Source organism: Hemitrygon akajei, chromosome 11 (genome assembly GCF_048418815.1).
Source record: "Hemitrygon akajei chromosome 11, sHemAka1.3, whole genome shotgun sequence".
Classification (NCBI taxonomy): domain Eukaryota; kingdom Metazoa; phylum Chordata; class Chondrichthyes; order Myliobatiformes; family Dasyatidae; genus Hemitrygon; species Hemitrygon akajei.
This window is the reverse complement of record NC_133134.1, coordinates 44,563,281-44,591,212: the sequence shown is the minus strand read 5'-3', so window position 1 is coordinate 44,591,212 and position 27,932 is coordinate 44,563,281. Positions and strand designations below refer to the sequence as shown.

Sequence of the window (27,932 nt, the reverse complement as noted above, 5' to 3'; positions counted from 1 at the left end):
GAGGATACCTGAGATAAGAACATGATGAATAGAAGCCAAAAAGAAGGAATGGTTGCAGAGAAGAAAGTGGAAAATGAAAACAAAGACAATGCAATTGTCACAGAAGAGAAAATGAGATGTGAAAGTGAGGATCAAGCAGTGGGTGGAGAAGAACAAGTGCAGAACAATGAAGACAGCCCAGGTTGTGGGTCAGGTGATGCCCTGATCGTGCTGATTGGAGAGGGAAGAGCGCCGTTGAGCAGAAGACTTGAATTTGTAGGAGGAAGGCCAATATTTAAATGAAGGAGGTCCGTGGATGTGATATCAGCAGAGTACAGGAAGAAACTGAGGAAGAAGAATTCGATAGGCAAGAGAGGACAGCCAAGAAGAGGTCGAAAATTTATCAGAGATCGGCAGAGATGTGGAGAGGCAGAACACAGAGATGAGCGAGGGGATTTCACATTTTGCATGCCTTATGAGAATAGGTTGAGTGAACTTGGTCTTTTCTCTTTGGAGCGATGGAGGACCAGAGGTGAATTGATAGAGGTGTATAAGATGATGAGAGGCATTGATCATGTGGATAGTCAGAGGCTTTTTCCCAGGGCTGAAATGGTTGCCACAAGAGGACACAGGTTTAAGATGCCAGCGAGTAGGTACAGAGGAGATGTCAGGGGTAAGTTTTTTACTCAGAGAGTGGTGAGTGAGTGGAATGGGCTGCTGGCAACGGTGGTGGAGGCAGATACGATAGGGTCTTTTAGGAGACTTTTGGATAGGTACATGGAGCTTAGATAGAGGGCTATTGGTAAGCCTAGTAATTTCTGAGGTAGGGACATGTTCCGCACAATTTTGTGGGCCGAAAGGCCTGTATTGTGCTGCAGGTTTTCTATGTTTCTAATAAATAAACAAGTGAATCAATTACATATATTGAATAGATTTTTTAAAATGTGCAAAAACAGAAATTTTAAAAAGTGAGATGGTGTCCAAGGCTTCAACGTCCATTTAGGAACTGGATGGCAGAGGGGAAGAAGCTGCTCCTGAATTGCTGAGTGTGTGCCTTGAGGCTTCTGTACCTCCTACCTGATACTACCGGTGAGAAAAGGGCATGCCCTCGGTGCTGGAGGGCCTTAATAATGGACGCAGTCTTTCTGAAACACTGCTCCCTAAAGATGACCTGGTACTTTGTAGGCTAGTACCAAGACGGAGCAGACTAGATTTACAGCCCTCTGCAGCTTCTTTCGGTCCTGTGCACTGGTTTTGTATGTGTTGCTCGGTTTTCCAGCATCTGCAGATTTTCTCGTGTCGGTCATACTTTGGTCGGGGTTCACTTAGTAAACAGTGATTATGTAAATTATAGAAAAGACATAGCAAAATTTAATTAATTGAAGGAAGGGCAATTTCAATAGGAAATTGGCGACCAAGTACAAGAAACTAGGTACGACTTCCAGAAAGCTATCTCACATGTAAAATGGCAATTTCAGACCAAACTGGAATCACAGACTGGCAGCTGTGACAGGACTTAATGCTATCACCTCCTACAAGTAAGCAACATCTATGACAAAGTTTTACTCCCAGATAAGCTCGCTTTACCCAACAAAACATGGAGGCACCTTCATGAACTCTCATAGCCCCAGGTGACCACGTGACTCTGAGGGCAACATGAAAGCATCCTCCCAGAGGGTGTGCCCACAGAAAGTATCTGGTGCAAACAGGGCATCTGGCTGAGTACTGAAAACCTGCGCTGATCAACTGGCTGCAGTATTCACTGATACCTTTAGACTCTTAATGCAGCAGTCTGAGATACCCACCTGCTTCAAGCAGCTTTCAATTTTACTGGTGTCCAGGGAGAACATGGTAACCTGCCTCAATGAATATTGTTCAGTAGCACTTATATTCACTGTGATTAAGTGTTTGCAGAGCTCGGTGATGAGACACATCTACTCCTGCCTGATGAGCAAGTCAAATCCACTCCAGTTTGCCTAATGACACAACAGGTCAACAGCTTTGACGACTACATTGCTGCTGCTTCCTGCACCCATACTGAGCTCGTCAATTTCATCGACTTTGCCTCTAACTTTCACCCAGCCCTCAAATTCACTTGGTCCATCTCGGACACTTCTCTCCCCTTTCTCGATCTCTCGACCTCCATCTCTGGAGACAGACTGTCCACTGACATCCTCTATAAACCCACTGACTCCCATAACTACCTCCACTATATCTCTTCCCACCCTGCCAAATGTAAAAATGCTATTCCCTATTCCCAGTTCCTCCGTCTCCGCTGTATCTGCTCCCAGGATGAGGCTTTCCATTCCAGGACATCTCAAATGTCCTCTTTTTTTAAGAATCGTGGTTTCCCTTCTGCCGTCATCAATAATGCCTTCACTCACATCTCCTCAATTTCCCGCACTTTGGCCCTCACCCCATCCTCCCGTCACCATAACAGGGACCGTGTTCCCCTTCACGCCACGGAAACCAGCATAAGACCAGCCTGATGAGCCTATAAGGCTTGGAACAGACTTTAATATTATTGATCTGGACATGGGTTGTGCAAGTCATAATTTCTGAATCTGAAATCAACATTAAGCCTTGTATCGTTGTGAACTGTGAAAACCCCTGTATAACTGTGGAAAAGCTTCCCCCTTATAATAAAGACCAATACATTTGTTTTGCAACTGCATTACTCAGAAAGCATCCCGAGTAGATGCGGCACCAGCATTAAACAGTCTCACAAAATCTAAATAATCTGCTTTCCTACTGAGTGAATAACATATTAATTTTCCTCATCATGTTCCATTTACCATCTTTTGCCCACTTGCATAACATCACCACTTCTTGTCACCTATTCATTCTTTACTTTTCTTTTTATTTTATATCAGCAGAAAACGTGGACACATTAATAACTTAGTTAGATGGAACAATATACAAGTAGATCATACAGCTCCAAAACGGACTGCTGATATCAGAGAGACACATACAACTGCAACTAACTTGGGAAAGAAAACTCATCTGTATTACGTTTAGTCCAACAAAAATGTTAACCAACATTTTTTCCATACGCAATTCCATTAATCCTTGTGCAGTCACTCACTCTGGAAATCTAAATACACTCTATCCTAATGGCATCTTTTTCGATAATATGATTATAGCCCCAAAGAATTGTAACAATTCTATTGAAAATTATTCCTCCTATCTAATACTGTGTTACTGCCTGTTCCACCGCTGGCACTTCGGACAGCAGTGAAGGTCCTCCATCTCTGGCGGTGCTCAGGGCTTCCTTCATCCTGTCAGTAGCTTCCTCCCGATTTTCACTCCTATCAGTCACACAAGTCCTGGGTGGAGACTCAGGAATACCGTCGCACTCAGATGTAGAAGGATTCTCCACCGCTGTTTCTTCAACAACTTTGTTTGATCAATCAGGCTTGTTAGCTGTGAGGTAAAACCCTGAATCTGGAGGACCAATGGATCACTCTCAGTCCGTCCTCATTCCTTTGACCTGCTTGGCATGGATGACCCTACCAAGAGCCAAAGCATAAAGCCCTGACTCCAGCCAACATAACTCTCCAGGTCATTGAGGCATGCAAGCCTCTAAACCCAACGACAAGGTTGTGGTCCTCTTGGAGGTGTCTAATCATGTTTTTTCTCCAAATGCTGTTTTTACTACCTTAAAATGTATTCCAGCATTTTCTGAACTGCTGATGTCCAGTTAACCTGCCCATGACTTATGCTGTCCCATTCCCAAACTCAGCCCAAAATACTAGGTGTTATATTTGTTCCTTTCTATTCCATTGAAATATCAGAAGATACCAACAATGCATCAAGTACAATGCAACAATACCTCCACTTTGGGATGCAGTCCATCAGGATCTCAGAAATCTCTATTCCTTTAGATTCCCTTGTACTTTTTTCCTCCAGTGGTATCATTTTAAGCTCTCCCCACCACCACCTGGTTAATTACTATTTTTATTATGCACTCAATTCTTTACTGTTGAGATACAAAATATGTCTTTCCTCCATAACTTTCCTCATTGCTGCATACCTTGATTCTTCGTCTAATAAACATATTCACATTACTAATTTTAAGATATTATATAGTCACTTCTCATTAACTTGTTCTCATTTTCTATCAATTTTTAATCAACATGAGCTAGTTGTTAAAAGTTCTCCAATTTCAGGGTTACTACAACTACTACTATTCTTTACAACTTAAAGCCTTAGCTTTCCATCTAACATCAAGCTTAATCACTTTTATTGTACATAAAATAATATTTTCCTCTGGATCTCTTATTTTCAGTGGAATGCATATTTATTGAGCATTGTCAGCCACTGGTTAATTACCATTTTTTAAAAAATACCTCATCTTCTTTATCCAATTTGATAAACATTCTTATGAACATAAACAAGAGATTCTGCAGATGCTGCATATCCAGACCAACACACAAAAAATGCCTCAAAGAATTGTAATAAACTTAATGAAAATTATTCTTCCTGTCTAATCCTGGCCCCCATGCCCCACTACCTTGTGTACATAAAGTAGAAGTCCCTGATGAAGGGACCCAGCCCAAAACTTCGACTGTTTATTCCTCTCCATAGAACTCAGCCTGAAATGCAGAAGTTCCTCCAGCATTTTGTGTGTTCTTATCTACATGCATGTTCTCAGAATTTAAGACTCTGGCTTATGACTTGCTTTTACACTCATACTGAATGCAAAGTTAATCAGATTATGATCACTCGTCCCCAAAGAGTCCTTTACAGGAGTTAATTAATTCCTTTAGTCTCATTGTTCAAGACCAGCTGTAAAATCTCTTTACCTGCTCAACACTCGACAGTTTAGTTGGAGACAAGAGATTGCAGATGCTGGAATCGGAAACTAAAAAATAAACTGTTCGAAGAATTCCACAGGTCAGGCAACATATGTGGAAGTAAAAGGATGGTTAACGTTTCAGGACAAACCCTGAATGAGGACAGAGTGTAAATGGAAGATAACCAGAAACCAGAAACCCTTAGTTTCAGACATGACCTCACATATCCCTGAATATGAAGATTTGTGGTAAGGAGATTGACAAACAATTAGAGCATTTATTTTGTTGTTAATTTGGATGTGGATACTCAGTTTTATGGTTTAACTGGCCACAGCATAAGCTATAAAATAAAGCAATGATAGAATGGTTACAGTACAGAACATTATTGAGAGAGAATTTCTTTTTCATGAAGGTGGATGAGGAAAAACAGATGGGAAAATATAGCATTAGCAAAATAAAATGCATCACTGTGTATAATTCATTTATGTAAAATCCAAGACCAAGGGAATTAATTTACTTGAGGACAGTCAGCCATAACATTTTGCCATTATTGCCTTTTTGAATGATCTACTAGGGAAATTTCACAGCATAGACAATGCATTAAAATCCAATGTAAGCAGGAACCAAGCTGTGACCCATAGGATATTCAGTGCCCCTTCATCACTTTCTCATACCTTCATTCAGGTCATTATTGATTTGGATTTCTCCTCTGCATTACTGATATGAATTCCTTTCTAATTCAATTTAATCTGTTCTTCAGTTAGAAAGGACTCTAGCATCCGAAACAATATTTTATAAATTAACAAAATATGCTGAAACTGCTAAACAAAAAAAACTGCACCTGATGTAATAAGCGAGAGAGTGTATCAAAATTGCCACATTTAATACAGCATTATAGGTGTCAACTACATCCAACATTGTAGCATTGGAGCTGAAATTAATTGTTTGAATGTCACATTGGTGAACTATCATGGTGTTAGTACTGTAAATCCTCTTCATTTTTGCATTTCCTTAACTTTTTTACATCATGATCAAATCAACTGGATAGGAGGAATCTTTATAAATACAAGATTTTAACATTAGGTAGTCCTGTAACAATACTTCCAGCTGCTTTAATTAAAAAATCTAAAGTAAAAAATCAGATGAATTGGGAGGCACTAAAATTGCATGCATCAGTACTGCAACTGACTAAAAGGTAACTAGAGGCAAGAGAGAGAAGCAGGCCAAATTTGATTGGAAGGTGATTCAGGCAAGAATGACAGTAGAGAGCAACAATGGCAGGAGTTTCTGAGAATTCAAGGGACGAACAATTCAACCTAAAGAAACAGCAGCATTCTAAAAGGGATGATGAGATAACCTTGGCTGACAGGAAAGCCAAAGCTAGCATAAGAAAGAGAGGGCACACTACACTACAAAAATAGTAGGAGCTAGAGGATTGGGAAGCTCTTAAAAAAAAACAAGCCAACAGTAGGCAACTTAAAAAGCGGTGAGAGCAGAAAAGACAAAATACAAAGGTAAATTAGGCAACATGAAACAATACAGGCCCTTCAGACACAAAGGTTGAGACAACTTTTTAACCTATCCAAGATCAATCTAACCCTTCCACAGCCATCCATTTTTCTTTCATCCATGTGCCTACCCAAGGGCATTTTAAATGCCCCTCATGAATCTGCCTCTACCACCACCCCTAGCAGTTCATTCCATGACTTATACTTAAAAAGAAAAGACCTGCCTCTATCATCCACCCTATACTTTTCTCAAGTCAGCTTAAAATTATGCCCTCACCTTTTAAAAGGCAATGGCATAGTCTATCCCTACATGTAGGTATAATCTACCTATACCTCTTAACATCTTATAGATCTCCATCAAGTCACTTCTCATCCTCCTTCACTCCAAAGAGAAAAACCCTAGCTCAAACTTTTCTCATAAACCACATTCACTAATACAGATTGCATCCTGGTAAATCTCCTCTGCACACTCTCAAGTTAAAAGGCTCAATGCAGAATGTAAAAGATGACAGCAAACTTTTTCTTCAGATGTATAGAGTAAAAGAGAGCAAGAGTGGACACTAGACTGCTGGAAATAATGCTAAACTAGAAATAAGGAACAAAGAAATGGAGAAATGGTGGAGGAACTGAATAAGTATTTTATACCAGTCTTCACTGTGGAAGACACAGGCAACATGCCAGAAATTTGAGAGCCAGCGGGCAGAAATGAGTGTATCCTATTACTATGGAAAAGGTACTTGGGAAGCTGAAAGATCTGAAGTGAAATGGAACACCTGTACAAGATGGACTGCACACCATGGCTTGGAAAGAGGTACCTAAAGAGATTGTGGAGGCCTCAGTGATGACCTTTCTAGAGTCACTAGTCAGGAATGGTTCCAGAGAACTTGAAAATCACAACTGTCATTATATTCAATAAGAAGGGAGGGAGGCAAAAGACAAGATATTATAGGCCAGTTAGTTGGACTTCAATGGTTGGTAAGATTTTAGAGCCCATAATTAAGGATGAGGTTTCTCGGTACCTGAAAGCTTTTGATAAAATAGACCAAAGTCTGCATAGTTCTGCCTCACAAATCTGTTTAAATTCTTTGAGGAAATAACAGGCAGGATAGAGAAGGAGTCAGAAGATGTTGTTTACTTGGATTTTCAGAAGGCCTTTGACAAGGTGCCACACATGAGGCTGCTAAACAAGGTAACAGCCAGTTGTATTACACAAAATATACTAGCATGGATAAAAGACAAGCTGGCCGGCAAGAGACAGAGTGGGAATAAAGAGGGCTTTTTGTGGTTGGCTGCCGGTGACTAATGGTGTTCCTCAGAGGACAGTGTTGGTTCCGCTACTTTTCACATTCTATGTTGATGATCTTGATGATGTAATTGTGGATGATACAAAGATAGGTTGAGGGGCAAAAGGTGTTGAGGAAGCAGGGAGCCTGCAGAAGGACTTGGACAGGTTGGGAGAATGGGCAAAGAAGTGGCAAAAAGGGGTAAACCATTGGGAAGTGCATGGTCATGCCCTTTGCTGGAAAAAATAAAGGTGCAGATTACTTTCTCAACAGGGAGAGGATTAAGAAATCAGAGCTGCAAATGTACCTGTAAGTCCTTGTGCAGGATTCCCTACAGGTTAACTTGCAGGTTGAGTCAGTAGTAAAGAAGGCAAATGCAATGTTGACAAAGAACAGCACAGCACAGACCCTTCAGTCCATGAAGTTGCACCGACCTTTTATCCTTCTCTAAGATCAATCTAACCCGACTCTCACATTACCCTCCAGTTTTCTTTCATCCATGTGCCTATCGCCAACCCTCTTAAACATCCCTAAAGTAGCTGCCTCTACCAACACCTCTGGCAGCACTCACCACTCTGTGGTAACCATGACTGACTGGCTGAGCAGACTTGATTAGCTGGAAGGACTAATTATACTCTTGTATCTTAAGGTCTTATGGAACCTGCATACTTCAAGCTCAATGTACTTCAGGAATGGTTTGAAATAGATTACAATCTGCAAAAACACAATGAATACAAGAGAACTACATTTTGATCTTCGGGTGTGTGTTACTGGAAACAGTGGGGTTTTCTTAAAGACTGGTTTGTTTACTCACTCAACTCCAGAAATAATGACTTACCAGGTACTCGACTCCTGTTATGGTGCGGTTTGCATGCCTCATTGAATAGGCAAGCCTGAAGATTCCATCACTAGTTTCTCCATTACCATAGAAACCGACAGCAATCCCTGCACTGATAAAACCAGATATTCCATCATTAGGAAACATTTCAATTAGACATAATTATTGCTACTTGCAATATTTCAAAGTTATGATGAAAACAACATAAGAGCAGAATTAGGCTGCTCAGTCCATCGAGTCAGTCTTGCAATTCAATCATGGCTGATTTATTTCCCCTGTCAATCCATTTTCCTGCCTTCTCCCCATATTCCTCAATGTCCTTACTAATCAAGAACATATCAACCTCTGCTTTAAATATACCCAATGACTTGGCCTTCCCAGCTGTCTGTGGCAATGAATTCCACAGATTCAGCACCCTCTGGGAGAAGAAATTCCTCATGTCTGTTCTAAAGGGGCATCCTCCTATGCTGAAGCTGCATCCTCTGATCCTAGACTCGTCCACAAGAAGAAACAACTCTCCACATCCACTCTATTGAGGCCTTTCCACAGGCTAGGTTTCAATGAGATCCCCACCCCAACGCCACCCATCCTTCTAAACTCCAAGGTATAGGTCCTGAGCCATCAAAGCCTCCTCATATTAACCCTTTCATTCCTCGAATTAATCTTTTAAATCTCTCTGGACTCTCTCCAATGCGAGCACAACATACATCCTTCCTTACATATGGGACCAAAAACTGCTCACAATACTCCAAATGTGGTCTAATCAATGCCCTATAAAGCCTCAGCATTACATCCTTGCTTTTGTATTCTAGTCAGCTTGAAATAAATGCTATCAGGTCATTTGCCTTCTTTACTACCCAATCAACCAGCAAGTTAACATTTAGGGAATCCTGCACAAGGACTCCCAATTCCCTTTGCACATATGATTTCTGAATTTTCTCTCAATTTAGAGAATAGTTTACGCCTTTATTCCTGATAACAAAGTACATGATCATACACTTCCTTATGCTGTATTCCGTTTGTCACTTCTTCACCCATTCTCCTAATCTGTCCAACGTTGACCTTCTGCAGATTCCCTGCTTTCTAAACACAACCTGCTCCTCCACCTATCTTTGTATCATCTGCAAACTTAGCCACAAAGCTAGCAATTCTTTCTTCCAGATCACTGACATATAACATGAAAAGTAGCAGACCCAATACCAACCCTTTGGGCTACACCACTAGTCACCAGCAACCAACCAGCAGCAAAGGCATCTTTTACTTTCATTCTGCCTTGTATCACTGAGCCAATCATCTGTTCATACTGGTATCTTTCCTGCAGTATCACTGACTTGTGAATGTCTGGCATGTTGCTGGTGTCTTCCACAGTGAAGACTCAAAAAATACTTATTCAGGTTGTTTGCCATTTCTTTGTTCCTTATTACTACCTCCTCAGTGTCATTTTCCAAGCATTACTAAATGGCTTCAATGCATTATTCTTTAAAATCAGAACTACCTTTGTGAGAATTGTACAATTGTTTGGGAATATCTCTAGTTAGATAGATAGATAGATAGATAGATACTTTATTCATCCCCATGGGGAAATTCAACTTTTTTTCCAATGTCCCATACACTTGTTGTAGCAAAACTAATTACATACAATACTTAACTCAGTAAAAAATATGATATGCATCTAAATCACTATCTCAAAAAGCATTAATAATAGCTTTTAAAAAGTTCTTAAGTCCTGGCGGTAGAATTGTAAAGCCTAATGGCATTGGGGAGTATTGACCTCTTCATCCTGTCTGAGGAGCATTGTATCGATAGTAACCTGTCGCTGAAACTGCTTCTCTGTCTCTGGATGGTGCTATGTAGAGGATGTTCAGAGTTATCCATAATTGACCGTAGCCTACTCAGCGCCCTTCGCTCAGCTTCCAATGTTAAACTCTCCAGTACTTTGCCCACGACAGAGCCCGCCTTCCTTACCAGCTTATTAAGACGTGAGGCGTCCCTCTTCTTAATGCTTCCTCCCCAACACGCCACCACAAAGAAGAGTTAAGAAGGTATGCTTGGACTTTAGCCATCTACTAATATTAAACATTCAAACAACTAACTCACAAACATTTTGAATGTATTGTTGGTATTAGCATCATTTCATTGTACTCCAATTTAAATGTATGATTCTCAATGTCTATAGCTCAGTGTTTAACAGCATCATTCCTGTAGACCCGCTCAAAAAGCTACAGAACCTGGGCCTCTATACCTCTTTCTGCAACTGGATCCTCAAATTCCTAACCGGAAAACTACAATCTCTGTGGATTGGTAATAACATCTCCACTTTGTTGACAATCACCTGGTGCACCTCAGGGATGTATGCTTAACCCACTGCTCTACTCTCTTTATACCCATGAATGTGTGGCTAGGCACAGATCAAATGGCATCTATAAATGACTATATCTCACCAATAACAAAACTTAATTCAATTTTCCTGTCCATTAGGAAAAATAACAGGGCTTTTTAAAATTTAAAATTTCCAACAAATATTACTTGACTTCCATGTAGACAAGGTATATAACTAATGTTTGGATTCCAAATAGTTGTTCTGAAAATAGATTATAAGCAATTGCAGACAGATGTTAAATCCAAAATAATGACAATCATTTTATCTCATCAACAATCTTGTTCTCAATAGTCCAGTAAATTTATGGATGTATTTCAATTAGATCTAATTGTTCCATACCATTCACTGTATTTCCAAAAAATTAATAGTAGTTAATTCAAAATCTACAAGTTTTTAAACCCAGCTTCATCATATGGAACAGTTCCAATAATTTTACTTGCACATTGAAATAAAATTTATCGTTAAGTTTTCTGTCCTAAAAATCCAAGCAATTTTAAGTGGCTGTTCAATGTGGGTGTCAGATGAAGCAACTCCAATGAAAATCATAATTTTGTACTTTGTCCATTAATTGGATACAAGCTTTTATGGCTAATTTGCAAAGAGAGTTAAAATACCTGATGAGCTGTAAAGCAACACTCATTTGCTCTTTTGCCAAACAATTACCGTAGATTCCGGATTATAAGCCGCTACTTTTTTCCCACATTTTGAACAGCTTTGAACTCTGCGGCCTATAATCCAGAGCGGCTAATACATGGTTTTTTTTTCATGCCGCCTCGTAAACATTTTGCCTCGTAACAGTAGACCAATAAAATTGATGAGTAGTTCACAGAGGTCCAATGAAATTGTACGATAAATCAAGCGCACTTTCACAATTAAATTATTGTAAATCAGTCATTTGTACTCACCCTCATCAACATGGAAAATACTCGAAGCAAGACCCGAGCGCGTCAGACCCGATTAGACCCGATCGCAATGCGCAAGCGTCAGACCCGATTAGACCCGAGCGCATTGCGCAAGCGTCAGACCCGATTAGACCCGATCGCAATGCGCAAGCGTCAGACCCGATTAGACCCGATCGCAATGCGCAAGCGTCAGACCCGATTAGACCCGAGCGCATTGCGCAAGCGTCAGACCCGATTAGACCCGATCGCAATGCGCAAGCGTCAGACCCGATTAGACCCGATCGCATTGCGCAAGCGTCAGACCCGATTAGACCCGATCGCATTGCGCAAGCGTGTCAGACCCGATTAGACCCGATCGCAATGCGCAAGCGTCAGACCCGATTAGACCCGAGCGCATTGCGCAAGCGTCAGACCCGATTAGACCCGATCGCAATGCGCAAGCGTCAGACCCGATTAGACCCGATCGCATTGCGCAAGCGTCAGACCCGATTAGACCCGATCGCATTGCGCAAGCGTGTCAGACCCGATTAGACCCGATCGCAATGCGCAAGCGTCAGACCCGATTAGACCCGATCGCATTGCGCAAGCGTCAGACCCGATTAGACCCGATCGAAAACGCTGCTTTTAAGTTAAAGTCGATCAATAACTTTTCCTGGTAGGCTGCAATATATATATTTTTACCAGTCGCTAGGAGATATTGGAATGTTGTTCGTGCTGTTCAGTAAAAAAGTATATGCAACGTAATTTGTGTTACCGATACGTATGTATATTTAAAAGTAGCGGTGCGGCCTAAAATCCGGTGCGGCCTTTACAATTAAAAAAATGATTTTATTTCTAAAATTAGAGCCTGCGGCTAATAATCAGGTGCGCTCTGTAGTCCGGAATCTACGGTACAAAAACAAACAAGACATTGTCCAAATTCCACTCCATTCAACCCATCAAGTTCGTTCTGCCATTACATCATGGCTGATTTATCATCATTCTCAATTGCATTCTCCTGCCTTCTCTCCATAACCTTTGCCACCCTGACAAATCAAGAACCTCTCAAAAATTCTTTAAGAAAAACTTGAAGAATTGCACACTTCAGATAAAAATCTGTTGGAATGTGCACATAACTGAGAAATATTGACTCCTTTTCTTTATTCATCTTCATTTTCATCTAAATTGCATATTGAAGATTCCAAAAAATTGCAAAGTGCTACAAGCATAATCCAAATGTTTCAGTCCAAATGATTTCTGGGGTATAGATATAGAAATATAGAAACAAAGAAAACCTACAGCACAATACAGGCCCTTCCACCCACAAAAGCTGTGCCGAACATGTCCTTACCTTAGAACTACCTAGGCTTTACCCATTGCACTCTTTTTCTAAGCTCCATGTAGCCATCCAGGAGTCTCTTAAAAGACCCTATCATTTCCACCCCCACCGCAGCCGCCAGCAGCCCATTCCACGCACTCACGACTCAGAGTAAAAAAAACTTACCCCTGACATCTCCTCTGTACCTACTTCCAAACACCTTAAAACTGCGTCCTCTCGTGCTAGCCATTTCAGCCCTGGGGAAAAGTCTCTGACTATCCATACAATCAATGCCTCTCATTATCTTGTACACCTCTATCAGGTCACCTCTCATCCTCTGTCACTCCAAGGAGAACAGGCCGAGTTCACTCAACCTATTCTCATTAGGCATGCTCCCCAATCCAGGCAACATTCTTGTAAATCTCCTCTGCACCCTTTCTATGGTTTCCACGTCCTTCCTGTAGTGAAGCCACCAGAACTGAGCACGGTACTCCAAGTGGGGTCTGCCCAGGGTCCTATATAGCTGCAACATTGCCTCTCGGTTCTTAAACTCAATCCCATGATTGATGAAGGCCAATGCACCACATGCCTTCTTAATCACAAAGTCAACCTGCGTAACAGCTTTGAGTCTCCTATGGACTCGGACCTCAAGATCCCTCTGATCCTCCACACTGCCAAGAGTCTTACCATTAATGCTATATTCTGCCATCATATTTGACCTACCAAAATGAACCACCTCACACTTATCTGGGTTGAACTCCATCTGCCACTTCTCAGCCTAGTTTTGCATCCTATCAATGTCCCGCTGCAACCTCTGACAGCCCTCCACGCTATCCACAACAACCCCTCACCTTTGCGTCATCAGTAAATTTACTAACCCACCCCTCCACTTCCTCATCCAGGTCATTTATAAAAATCACAAAGAGTGGGGGGTCCCCAGAACAGATCCGAGGCACACCACTAATCACCGGTCTCCATGCAGAATATGACCCGATTACAACCGTTCTTTGCCTTCTGTGGACAAGCCAGTTCTGGATCCACAAAGCAATGTCCCCTTGGATCCCATGCCTCCTTACTTTCTCAATAAGCCTTGCATGAGGTACCTTATCAAATGCCTTGCTAAAATCCATATACACTACATTTACGGCTCTAACTTCATCAATGTGTTTAGTCACATCCTCAAAAAAATTCAATCAGGCTTGTAAGGCACAACGTGCCTTTGACAAAGCCATGCTGACTATTCCTAATCATATTATACCTCTCCAAATGTTCATAAATCTTGCCTCTCAGGATCTTCTCCATCAACTTAGCAACCACTGAAGTAAGACTCACTAGCCTATAATTTCCTGGGCTATCCCTACTCCCTTTCTTAAATAAGGGAACAATATCTTCAACCCTCCAATCCTCCAGAACTTCTCCCATCCTCATTGATGATGTAAAGATCATTGCCAGAGGCTCAGCAATCTCCTCCCTCGCTTCCCACAGTAGCCTGGGGTACATCCCATCCGGTCCCGGTGACTTATCCAACTCGATGCTTTCCAAAAGCTCTAGCACATCCTTTTCCTTAATATCTACATTCTCAAGCTTTTCAGTCCACTGCAAGTCATCCTTACAATCGCCAAGATCCTTTTCCGTAGTGAATATTGAAGCAAAGTATTCATTAAGTACCTCTGCTATTTCCTCCCGTTCTATACACACTTTTGCAATGTCACACTTAATTGGTCCTATTCTCTCATGTCTTATCCTCTTGCTCTTCATGTACTTGTTGAATGCCTTGGGGGTTTTCCGTAATCCTGTCTGCAAAGGCTGTCTCACGGCCCCTTCTGGCTCTCCTAATTTCATTCTTGACCTCCTTCCTTCTAGCCTTATAATCTTCTAGATTCCTATTACCACCTTTTTTTTGAACTTTTCGTAAGCTCTGCTTTTCTTCTTGACTAGATTTACAACGGCCTTTGTGCACCACGGATCTTGTACCCTACCATCCTTTCCATGTCTCGTTGGAACGTACCTACTCAGAATCCCACGCAAAAATCCCCTGAACATTTGCCACATTTCTTCCGTAGCTATGTTCAAGAATAGATTTATGGGGTGTGAGGGGAACTGCATTTGATGTATGCGGTGCGAATACGTATGAGTACACGAGGTGAGTGTGCAAGTGGATGCATGATTAGACTTGCATATATGTGGACAAGTCTGCATGGACGTATGTGGTGCGTGTGATTTAGGCGGGCAGATGCCTAGGGGCTTTAACCAGTGCCCCAGTTATTTATTGTTCAAGATTCACGATTGTTTAATGTCATTTCCAGTGCACAAGTGTACTGGAAACAACTGGAGGATGAAATAATTGTTAGCAGTGCAACAGACAGTTCTTCTAAGCTAATACACCGTGATGGATGCGGGGATATCGAATGAGGGATGAGGACCCTCTTTGGTAGAAGTTTTCCGAGGGATCGAATAGACCCTCACAGTAACCAGCAAACTGCTCTGGCAGTCAGACAAAATGCCCCCTTTCATTACATCTGCATTGTTTAACTTTGGCCAAACGCCTCCGATTCAGAGTCACTCACTCGTATTAAATTCATCTTGGTAAAGAGCTATCTCTGTTGGCGCAAGATAATCAGAAGTTTAATAAGTTCAAAAAAAGGAAATCAGCAACATGTTAAGCACTGCATGACTACTCCAAATCAGCACAAGATGCTGCCCCTCCATGGACTGTCTGCACTGCCTTAGTAAAGCAGCCACTATAATCAAGGACCCATCCAGACATTCTCTCCCACCCCCTCCCCATGAGCCAGAAGATACAAAAGACTGAAAGCGCACACCACCAGGCTCAAGGGTAATTAACAAAACATACATCAGGCTGCTGTAATCGATAAAACAGCTTGGTATTCAACACCATCATATCTACAGTACAAATCAACAAACTCCAAAACTTGGGCCTCTGTACCTCCTTCTGCAACTGGATCCTTGACTTCCTTATCAGGAAAGCACAGTCAGTGCGGATCAATAACAACATCTCTTGCTTAATGGCTATCACCACAACGAAGTGTACTTAGCCCTACTCGTTCTTCATTTGTAACTGTGCAACTAGGCACAGCTCAAACATATCTACAAGTTTGTTTTTGTCAACACTTGTTGGTAGAATTTCAGGGGGCAATGGTGTGTACAGGAGACACAAATCAACTGGTTGAGTACTGTCACAACAAAAACCTCACAGTCAACATCAGCAAGACCAAGGAACTGACTGTGGACTTCAGGATGAGGAAGCTGGGAGGACGTATGTACATCAGTCCTCATTCAGAGGTCACCACTGATGGAAAAACTGAGCAGCTTCAAGCCCTGGGCAACAACATCTCAAAGGATTTATCGTGCACCCAACACACTGATGCAATCAGCACACAGTGGTTCTACTTTTGGAGTTAAGCGGATCTGGTATGTTACCAAGGACTCTTGTGAATTTCAACAGATGTAGAAACCTATTACAGATGTTGCTAATGCAATATTGGGGGGGGGGGTTAACTAGTGTCACAGAGGGATGGGAACCACAGCACCAGAACAGATAGTGGAGTAGTTGTGGAGAAAGATGGTTTTTAATGGTAGGATTATTAATGTTCCGAGCTGCATACATTTCAAAGGAGTATTGTAGGAAGGGCAGATATGCTTTGGGCATGGATCAGCACATGAAATTATGACTATGTAGCCATTTGTGAGACTTGGTTGCAGGAGGGGAAGGTCTGGCAGCTCAGTGCACTGGGGTTCTATTGTATTACATGTGATACAGAGTGGTGGGGGTGGAATTAAAGGGAAAGCGGTGGCATTACTAGTCAGAAAAAAAATGTCACAGCAATGCTCAGTCAAGGCAGACGAGAGAGCTCGTCCAGTGAGGCTTTATAGGTAGAACTGTGAAGTAAGAAAGGTTATAACCATATTAATGGGATTATATTATAGACCACACAACAGTGCACAGGATCTAGAGGAGCTAATTTTTAGAGAGGTCGCAGTAGAGGAACACTTTGGATCCAATGATCATAATGCTATTAGTTTCACTTATGGAAGAAGGGAAAAGGATAGGTCTAGTCCTCCGGTTGAAATTCCAAATTGGAGGAAGGCCAATTTTGATGATATCGGAAAGGATCTGGCAAGTGTGGATTGAGACAGCCTGTTTCCTGGCAAAGTTGTACTTGGTAAGTGGGAGGTCCTCAAAAGTGAAATTCTGAGAGTCTAAAGTTTGTATGTTCCAGTCAGAATAAAAGGCAAGGATAACTAAGTTTAGGCAATCTAGGGCTTCAAGGGATATTGAGGCCCTGCTAAGAAAACGAAGGAGGTGCCTAGCAGGTATAAGCAGGCAGGAACAAATGAGTACTTGGGTGGCACAGTAGCATAGTAGTTAGCACAACGTTTTACAGTACAAGCGACTCTGGTTCAATTCCCGCTGCTGCCTGTAAGGAGTCTGTGCATTCTCCCTGTGACTGCGTGGGTTTCCTCCGGGTACTCCGGTTTCCACCCACAGTCCAAAGACACACCGGTTGCTAGGTTAATTGGTCATTGTAAATCGTCCCATCATTAGGCAAGGATTAAATTGGGGGATTGCCAGGCGGCATGGAACGAAGGGCCAAAGGGGCCTACTGCATGCTGTATCTCAATAAAGAAAATTAAAGGAAATGCACAACACTTGAGGAAATCCGGGGTGGGGGGGGGGGGGGTGTAAAATAATACACGAGGTTGTTCTAGCAAAGTGAAGGAGAATCCTAACTGTTTCTACAGATATATTAAGAGCAAAAGGATAGCAAGGAAGTGTAGTAATCCATGCATGGAAGAGATGGGGGAGATTTTAAATGGATTTGTTTTTATGTTTACACTTGGGAGATCAGTACAGTCTACAGATGTGAGGAAAATGGAAAATGCAGAAGCCAGGTCATGGACTCTGTACAGATTACAGAGGAGGTGGTGTTTGTTGTCCTGAGGCAAATTAGGGTGGATAAATAACCATGGCCTGACAAGTTGCTCCCTGGGGGAGGTAAGTACAGAAATTACAGGATTCCTAGCAGAGATACTTAAAACATCCTTAGCCACAAGCGAGGTGCCTGAGAATTGAAGAGTAGCCTATGTTGTTCTATTGTTTAAGAAAGACTCTAAGAGTAAGCCAGGAAATTATGGCCAGTGGGCCTGGTATCAGTAGTGGAAAGTTATTGGAAGGTATTCCAAGGGGCCAGATTGGTAAATATTTGGATATACAAGGATGAATTAAGGTCAGTCAACGTAGCTTTGTGCATAGCAAGTCATGTCTAAACAATCAGAGCTTTGTGGAAGTTATCAGGAAAGTTGATGAAGATAAGTCAGTGGATGTTGTTTACATAAACTTTAGCAAGGCCTTTGACAAGGTCCCACATGGGAGATTGGTCAAAAAGATTCAGTCCCTTGGCATTCACGATGAGGTGGTAAATTGGTTTAGAAGCCAGAAAGTGGATGCAGATGATTCTCTCTCTGACTGCAGACCTGTGAATAGTGATGTGCCGTAGGGATCAAATCCTTTGCTGTTTGTCATCTACATCAACGATTTGGAAGATCACATGGTAAACTGGAACAGGGCATTTGCAGATGTCACCAAGATTGGGGGTGCAATAGATAATATCACAACTGCAGCAGGATCTGCTCCTGCTGGAAAAATGCACTGGAAAATGGTGGATGGAACGCGATACAGACAAGTGTTAAGTGTTTTATGTTGGGAGGACCAACCAAGTGATGCAGTGAGCGTTATGGCACAGAAGTGCAGTAGAACAGAGGGATATGGGAATACATATCCATAATTCCTTCAAAGTGGTATCACAGTTAGATAAAGAAAGCTTTTGGCACATTGGCCTTCATGAATCAATGCAAGAGTACAGGACAAAGATGAGAAAATTTGTGGATACTGGAAGACCAAGCAACAACTCAAAATGCTGGAGGAACTCAACAAGTCAGGCAGCTCTATGTACAAGAGTAAACCATCAAAGTTTTGGGCCGAGACCCTTCATCAAGAGTCCCGATGAAAAGTCTTGTCCTGAAATGTCAACAGTTTTCACTTTTCCATAGATGCTGCCTAACCTGTTGTGTTCCTCCAGATTTTGTGTATGTTGCTGAGTACAGGAGTTTAGATGTTATGTTGATGCCATTGGTGATACCAAATTTGGTATGAGACGTTGGTGAGGCCCATTTTGGAATAGTGCATGCCGTTTTGGTCATCTGCGTACCTACATGAAAGATGCAAATAAGATTGAAAGAGTCCAGAGAAAATTCACAAGGATGTTGCCGTGTCTTGAAGACCTGAGTTGTTAAGACTTTATTCCCTAGAAAACAGAAGCTTATGGGGAGATTTGATAGAGGTACAAAAAACTACGAGGGGTATAGATAGAGTAAATGCAGGCAGGCTTTTGTCTACTGAGGTTGGGTGAGACTACAACTAGAGGTCATGGGTTAAGAGTCAAAGGTGAAATAATTAAGGGGAGGATGAGGAGAACTTCTTCATTCAGAGGGTGGAGAGAGTGTGGAAAGTGCCGCCAGCACGACTGGTGGATGCATAGTCGATTTCAACATTTAAGAGGAACTTGGATAGGTACATGGATGGGAGGGCACAGTGGGCTCTGGTCTGGGCGCAGTCCAATGGAACTAAGTAGATAAGTGGTTCAGTACAGACTAGATGTGCCGAAGGACCCACTTCTGCGCTGTGGCATCCCGGGACCCACTTCCGCACTGTGGCATCCCGGGGGCCCGCTTCCACACTGTAGTATTCTATGACTTCTATGTACAGTGGAAAGCATTCTGACTTGTTGCATGACAGCCTGGTATACAGCCTACAATGCAGAGTACAAAATAACCTGCAGAGGATTGTAGATTCAGCCAGTTCCATCAAAGGCACCATCCTCCCTGCCATTGAGGACATCTTCGAGAGGCAACACCTCAAAAAGGGTGGCATCCATCATTGAAGACCCTCACCATCCAGGACGGGCCATCGTTGCAATACCATTGGGGTAAGAGAAACAGGAGACTGATGACCCACACTCAACATTTTAAGAACAGCTTCTTCCCCTCCACTATCAGATTTCTAAACTGTCCATGAACTCATGAACTCTACCTTGTTAGTCGTCTTCGACACTATTTTTTTTTAAACTTGCAGTAAATATTGTGTCTTGTGTTGTTCTGGTGCCGCTAAACAACAAATTTTATAACATATGTCAGTGATAATAAACTTGATTTTGAATCTTAGTCTGACAGCCTTTATCCCATTGCTGTAAGACTCCTTGCACAATAAGACAGTCTCTTGCACTGAAAATCTACAGTATTTTGTCATTATCTTGTAGCTTACCGTCTGCACACATTACACTTTTCTGTAACATCATTCTGCAATCTTACTGTTTTTCCTTTGTACTACTTCAATGTGTTGATGTGATGAAAAAATTTGCATGGATGACGCACAAATTTTCTCAGCGTACTTCAGTATATCTGATAAAAATAAACCAAATGACCCCGATTCAAGATGTATAAGACTGATATCCATGTTGATGTATTGTATTCTAAGTGAGAATTAAACCCACTTCAAAAGAAACCTTCAATAACTAGCCATCATCGTGAAAATAAAATGTTAGCTGCATTGGTGATAAGCCTGATTTAGATGATAGATTTGAAACCCAGAAGGATACTCTGAATCATGTTGGCAGTGGGTATATCCAACATCAAGCTCAATGATTCAGATCATTGACTTCAATCTATAGTCATTTATAGAATGTGAATACTTTACCTCAGTGGAGTATGAAAGCTCAGACTGGAAAAATTATCCTGTATGCCAGCAGAATCAGAAGATATGGGCAAAGCTGATTTGAATTCTACACTAAGTAAAAGATCCAGCTGTTTCCTCAAGGATTTGCAGAGGAGATGACAATTCAATGTTTATACACTTCTATTTTTGTTAGATTTCTTGACATAGGAGACAGAGTTCGCGTATACAAGAGAAATGGAAGGGAAGGAGGCTACCTGAAGGAAGCAGGAGATGCATCTAGCTTTGGATTTTAAGAGGGGCACTACAGGTGGAGACCTCTAAGAGGTGCATGGTAAAAGAAAGCCCTTAAGTTTCAGGGCAAAGAAATAAGAATCAGCATTTACTGAATGAGATATTCCCACTCATACAAGTTAAGTCAGTTTCCATCAGTTGATATTTGCTGGCTAGGACTCACCAACCTAGCTGTAAAGCTCCAAGAGATCATAATTGTGCAAGTGTCTAAAGGTTCTCCTCAGGTTTTCCCATCATGGTCCTGGGCAATGGTTGGGACAGAAGATGAAAGGGAGATGGGAGACATGCAATTAGTGAATGGCCTTGAAGACCACAATCACCAGCAGTCACTGAGCAAGCTCAGTCTTGGAAAGATCATCCACCAAGGAGGTGTGGGCAGTGGATGGAGAGAAAGAGAGGAAACTGGGAAAGAAGGAAGCAAGGGAAGGTGATGGGAGTATGGAGTTAAGGGAAAGATGTATGGGCAGTAAGGAAATGGGAACTCGTTGAGGAGTGGATCAGGATGGTGATGGGGAAGAATAGGATTTGTACATCTGTATCTTCGTGTGCATGTGGTAACAGTGCACTCACACAGCATGCCCCGGCCTTCAACGGCCTTAGACCTCCTTGCTACCAGACCAATATCTCACAGATGCTGCATAATCGCCACTCTAGCCTTTTTATTTTAAGTTCAATTTTAAAATAGACTCAAAATGAAAGTTGCACATTTTAAAAGACAACACACTAGCTAGAGAGATACAAGGATTAGTTAAAGTGGCCCCAAATATAAAAACATTCTAACACTCTGAAGCATGAATGCAGTGTTGCTTGACTGATTGCCCTGTAAGGTGTCGAGGCACGTAGTGTTGAGGAAGCAGGGAGTCTGCAGGAGGACTTGGTCAGATTAGAAGAATGGGCAAAGAAGTATCAGATGGAATACAGCACAAGGAAGTGCATGATTTTGCAATTTGGTTGAAGTAAAAATGTGTAGACTACAGGGAGTCAAATTCAGTAATCAGAGGTGCAAAGGGACTTGGCAGTCTTTGTGCAGGATTCCCTAAATGTTAACTTGCAGGTTAAGTTGGTGGTAAGGGAAAGCAAAGGCAACGTTAGCTTTCATTTCAAGAAAACTAGAGTATAAAAGGGTGTAATGCCGAGATTTCATAAAGGCATTGGTCAGACCACATTTGGAGTATTGTGATCAGCTTTGAATCCCGTATCTAAGAAAGGATATCCTGGCATTGGAAAAGGCCCAGTGGAGGTTTACAAGAATGACCCCAAAAATGAAAAGGTTATTGTATGAAGAGGGTTTGATGGCTCTGGGACTGTACTTGCTGAAATTTAGAAGAATGGAGATGGTTTTTTTTTTGGGGGGGGGGGGCGGAAGCTCATTGAAACATACCAAATATTGAAAGACCTAAATTGAGTGGAAGAGATGTTTCCAATACTGGGAAATTCTAGGATCAGAATAGAAAGACATTCCTTTAGAACAGAGACGAGAAGATATTTATTTAGCCAGAGGGCAGTGAATATGCAGAATTCATTGCCTCAGATGGCTGTGGGGCAAAGTCAAGTTTTATATTTAGAGTAGAGGTTGATAGTTTACTTGATTGAAGGTGACAAAGGTTGCAGGGAGAAGGCAGGAGAATGGGATTGTAAGGGAAAATAAATGAGCCATGATCAAATGGTGGAGGAACTTGATCTTGCTGGAGGAATATGATTTAATGCTGCAGGAATTATGCTCCTATGTCTTATGGTCTAATGGAAACAATTGAGGTGTGGAGGAAAAAATGCAAGTATATTCACTCTGTACTTCAGTTGTAACATTCTATAAGGTGCACTTCTTTTTACACCAAAAGAAAAATGAGTTTGCAGTACAGTGGGAAAAACTGACCCAAGATGGGACTGCTGCTGGTTCAAAGTGAACCTGAACATTCTTGCATGATTATCCTATTTCAACCAGTTCTGCAGCCAAATGAATAAATGTGTTTATCAGCTTTGAACAATTTTATGGAACATAGTGGAATGTATCCACAAAAAAGTTCCATTTACTCAAGCCATTTGATCCTTTATGTATCACCTTTTGGTTCCCACAGGAAGAGGAATTGTCTCTGAAGGGGAACCATGAGAAAAATTTCAAGCTTCTACAGATCAAGTTGTTAAGTTTCTGGGAAGCAGCTTAAATATTCACAAATGTTCCCTTTCTGTGCCATTTTCTCAATGCCAGAATTGCACCATTTAAGTTCAATGGTCTTGGAAGTTTTGAATTCTCTGGGCACCTCAAGTATTTTTCAAACAAATGTTATAAATACCTCTACACCAGGTTGGGTTACAGCTACCCTTTACTCATCTGGGTGGACAAGTTTTTATTTATGAAAACTAAATATCTAAAATTCAGTGTTCCTCAAGAAAATTTAAACAAATTTCCATCTTTAAAAATAACCTAGAATAAACTTTAAATTGCTGATATATCTTCCAAGATGAGTAAACTGGTTTACTCTAATTAAAAAGATATTGCTGTCTACAAATTTTGTGGGAGAAAAATACCACAGGAAGCAGAATCTACATACTACACTTCTGCAAGTAATGGCAAAATTATAGTCATCCACAGTGGAGATGATTGTATGATTTCCCCTTCAAATGAAACTTAGTGAAAGTTATTTTTATGAACGTCATTTGTATTTAACTGGCCTCCTCCTTCCTGAAGAAATTACTCTTCTAATTTAAGAGAAATTATTAGTCTATTTTCTACATTCACTTAATTAACCATTTTGAGAATAAATTGACTTTGCTCTAAAATAAACTGCAGTGCAAAACGGCTTGTAATCTACCTCCAACTCCATGGCTGACATAATGCTGTCAATAATTCTTCTGCAATATATTGTAGTCATAGTTCACGAAAAGATGTCTGATGCACCTGTATTAAAACCATAAAATGCACACCTCTGTCCTCAATTTATAACTAAAAGTCACCATCTACGCATTAATTGAGGGCCGTTGAATAAATAGACCTCTTGAAGGTTCACATCTGCAAAGCATGAATAATCCAAATCAGTCTGATGCATCCAAAACAAAATTCGGAACTGGAAACATCCCAATTTAATTTCCTATGTAGATAGCATAGGATCAGGATAGAGGTTACAGCAAAACTAACGTCATCACACAAAGCAGCATCAGTATTAAACTGTTTAGTTTCAGGATAACAAGTACATTTAGTAGTCAACTAAAATTTCATTTTCAGCACATTCTTTTCACATCTTTAATCAGAGGTGCAGCCACGACCTGCCTGACAGTCTGAAAATGTTATTATAACAAATGTATGATGAGGTATACAACAATTATGAGCTGCTTTTGCCTTACAACTTGTTAAGCATTTAGGTTTATTTAGTGTTTTCATTAATATTGCTGTATGAAAACATGCAGGTGGATACTGAACGTTATTGAAACCATTCAGCCTAACCAAACCACTCGACACTATGTTCCTCTCACACTTCTTCCAGCCCCACCTCCTTGCTTCCTTTTAAATGCTTCTATACCATTTGTGTTTCTATACTCTTTGGACAATTAAATTTCTTCTGGATTCTCTTTTAGATTTCTCAGTGATCATCTTTTATGAATAATCTCTGTTTTTCCATTCGGACCATTATTAAGTCACCTTTCAGTCTTCTTGAGAAACCAAGTCTGCTTATCAAAGTCCTGGCATCATCTTTATCAATCTTCCCTGAACTACACACACAGTTTCTAATTTATTTTTATAATCACAACCAGAGCTGTATGTACAGTAGTTCTCCAAGCACAATCCAACCACAATCTGGGAAAACTTCCCTATGTTTCAATTCTATCCCCTAGAAGAAAATTCCTTTTTATGGCTTTGCTACCTGTGGTTCAACTTTTGGCAACTGACGTACTACTTTGTTCCTCTGCCCAACTATGCTCACAGCTTTCAAGAAATAACTGACTTCCAAGTACTCCTTATAAAAATACAGCTTTTTGTGTTGAACTTTATTTGCCAGTTATTAGCCTATTTAACTTGTAGTCCACCTCAGTGCTATCTCCCAACAACTCCTCTGTCGTCTAAATTGTTAATGATCTTTGTAAACTGCTACGATCCCAAAATGCTTGTGGGAGACCATTTCTTACTCTTCTCCTGATTGTGAACAGCTACTCTTTATTTCTATCAATTTCTCTTATTTGGAGGCCACTTATACTGAGATACTGCTCGCCACCTCCAAATTAGTTGTCCATACTTGTCTGTTGTGATGTACCTTCAAAGGCATTTGGAAAAGCTAGAAAAATCTTCAACTGTTTAATCTTTCCTATGGCCTGCTGTTCCTCTCTGTGCCTATTTTTTTTTAAAAACGAAGTTGAGTTGCTAGCTCGACGTCAACCCAGCATGGATGGGCCATATTCGAACTCAGGATCACTTGCCCTTAAGTCCAGTGCTGATGTCACTACACCACTGCCTTTCCTGGATCTCCTCAAAAAAATTCAGTCAGTCAAGAAAAACCTTCCTTTTGAAACTCAAGATGATCATTCATTATACTTTTCATTTCTACATGATCTTCTATGCTCTCCTTTGGTAAGAATTTCATTGTTACCTGACATTAAACTGACTGACTGGCAATTTCAAGAAGTTTCATAAGAATATGGTTAATCTGAGGAACCCAATATAATGGTCAGTTAGGTGTTCACAGTATCATTCAGAAAAAGAGTACAAGAAACTGCCTTGTCACAGTAGTTTGGGTAACAGAAATTCAGTACAGTACAAATAGCTACCAAAAGATTTGAGATAGGGAATAAAAAATTGTTCACAAAATTTATGCAAAAAAAGTAATTGCATGAATTTTCTGTTAACTTGCATGTGGCTTTACAATGGGGAAAATCATGATTCACAGAACAAAGAGGGTACAGCACAAGAGCAGACCAGCTAATGATGTCTGTGCCAAGCATGATAGTGAATTAAACTAATTCCTTCTGGTTGTACATAGTTGAATTTGGATGGTTTTCTAGAAAAACAACCAACCATAAAATATTGGGATCACCTGTGTTGCCAATATAAATAAAATCTCAAACTTGAATAAGCTGTTGACGTATTGAGCTTACCTGCACACAAGTGTTGCTATGATCACACACCACGCTGTACAGCAACAGTCTGCATTTGGCTGATCTTCAGTCTTCCGTCGACAGCAAAGCCAAAAAGAATAGAAGAGAAGGAAGAGTAGGTTGAGGGCCAGACAGACGAGAGCAACTCCACCTAACAGCAGGAGTGACTGAAAAAATAAAGAGGGATGGGGATGGTGGAAGAGAGGTTAGTCATTCAATCCAATTTAAACATATCAACAATAGTTATGCCATTAGCTCAAGATTCATAAACATTCACAAATTCCAAAACTAAGGGCAATTTAACCAAAATCCTAAGATTTTCCCATTTGTGTGCATTTGAGAACATGAAATCATTTCACATAATTTACATTACTGTAAATCAATGACTATTTTTTCAGAAATTGAGTTTTTGAAAAATGTGTTGGAGACAGATAAACATGAGCTGCACTGAGAAAGGTTCTGGATTGATGGCATTGAGCATATTTGAATGTTAATTACAATTTATTAGAATTCATGACATTTCAGTCTTCTAGGGACAAATAAGGCAATTTATTTTCATGAACCTCTAATCACAACACTTGATTTATATCAAATCATTCACTCATACAGTCATTACTTTTTCTGAAGCTCATCAAAAATTGGCATTTTCAAGAAGGTGAATCATTCATCATTTGCTGCCTTCAATAATCGTTGCAATGTTGGTGTTCTTCACATACTGAAAATATTCTAACTAAATGTGCTCACAAGCTGCTGTTGGGAACAATAACACAGCTACCAATAGCAGCTGTGGTGTTCAAACTTTTGAATATTTCAGTCTAACGATTCAAAAGTTACCCAAATATATATTTTGTCATTTAAAATCATTGAAGTGGAATTCTACTTACAAGTAATGAACACCTCTAGTTGTTTTCTACAAAAGAAAAGGGAACTGCATAACATCATTTAAAAGCTAAGGTACTGCTTTAGAAGTATAATGAAAATAAAAGGGCATGGCTCTTGCACAAAGGCAAGCCAAAAGAAGATCATCTCTAAATGCCACTCAAAGAAGTTCAAGAATTTTGATTAAGATGGGGGGAAAAAGTTGCAGGGGAAAAAAACAGTAGTTGAAACACCTGGAAAGGTAACATGCAGGAGATCAGCACAACTGTTGTGTAATCAGATAAGCAAGCACCCAAGTTGTAATCGAAAGCTGACTCATTCGATCAGTTATTAATCAAAGCACATACAAAAAAAATACAGCTGGAGGATACTGAACTTTATGAACACTTCAATCAGGTGACAAACAGTCAAGAATGGAATGTGTACTTTGTCTTTAATATCCTACAGCCAATTTACTCTTGAAGTGCATTCAAGACAGACTCAGTAGCTATTGTACAAACAGGAAATATTGCACAAACCACTATTAAGTGAATCATCAGATAATCTGTTTCAGTGATGTTGACAGAGCCTTAATGTTTGCCAGAACACATGAAAACGCCCCTGCTCTTTCCTCCCCCCCACTTCTATATAGCAGGAGCCAGGACCAAATCTCATCCTTTCAGGCCACTACCTCCAACAATGCAGTACCTAGTTCTGCACTGAATAATAGATTATGTGTTCATGTCTTGGTGTGGTACTTGAACAGACAATAGATACATATACAAGAAAATAAAGGGTGTAAAAAACAGAGCATAAAGAGTAACAAGAGGGAGAATGAAAAACTTGCAAACAGATATCAGAATTCTTCTCACTTAGAGACAAGCAATATGGAACCCTTGAAAAATATAGAGTGGTATTGCAACTGAAAGTGAATGAATACCAGCAAGGACAGTCTATAACAATTA

At 40.7% G+C, this 27,932-nt stretch overlaps 1 protein-coding gene across 4 annotated transcripts in view; it reads right to left on the bottom strand.

Moving 5' to 3' along the window:
- LOC140735558 (protein tweety homolog 3-like) overlaps window positions 1-27,932 on the bottom strand; it is a 182,396-nt gene that overhangs the window by 89,784 nt on the left and 64,680 nt on the right. For all 4 annotated transcript variants that reach the window (XM_073060747.1, XM_073060748.1, XM_073060749.1 and 1 more), the window contains exons 2-3: window positions 26,110-26,276; window positions 8,405-8,516 (exon numbers count right to left, since the gene is read on the bottom strand). In XM_073060747.1, the coding sequence (XP_072916848.1) occupies window positions 8,405-8,516; window positions 26,110-26,276 (279 nt within the window). The remainder of the gene's footprint in view (window positions 1-8,404; window positions 8,517-26,109; window positions 26,277-27,932) is intronic.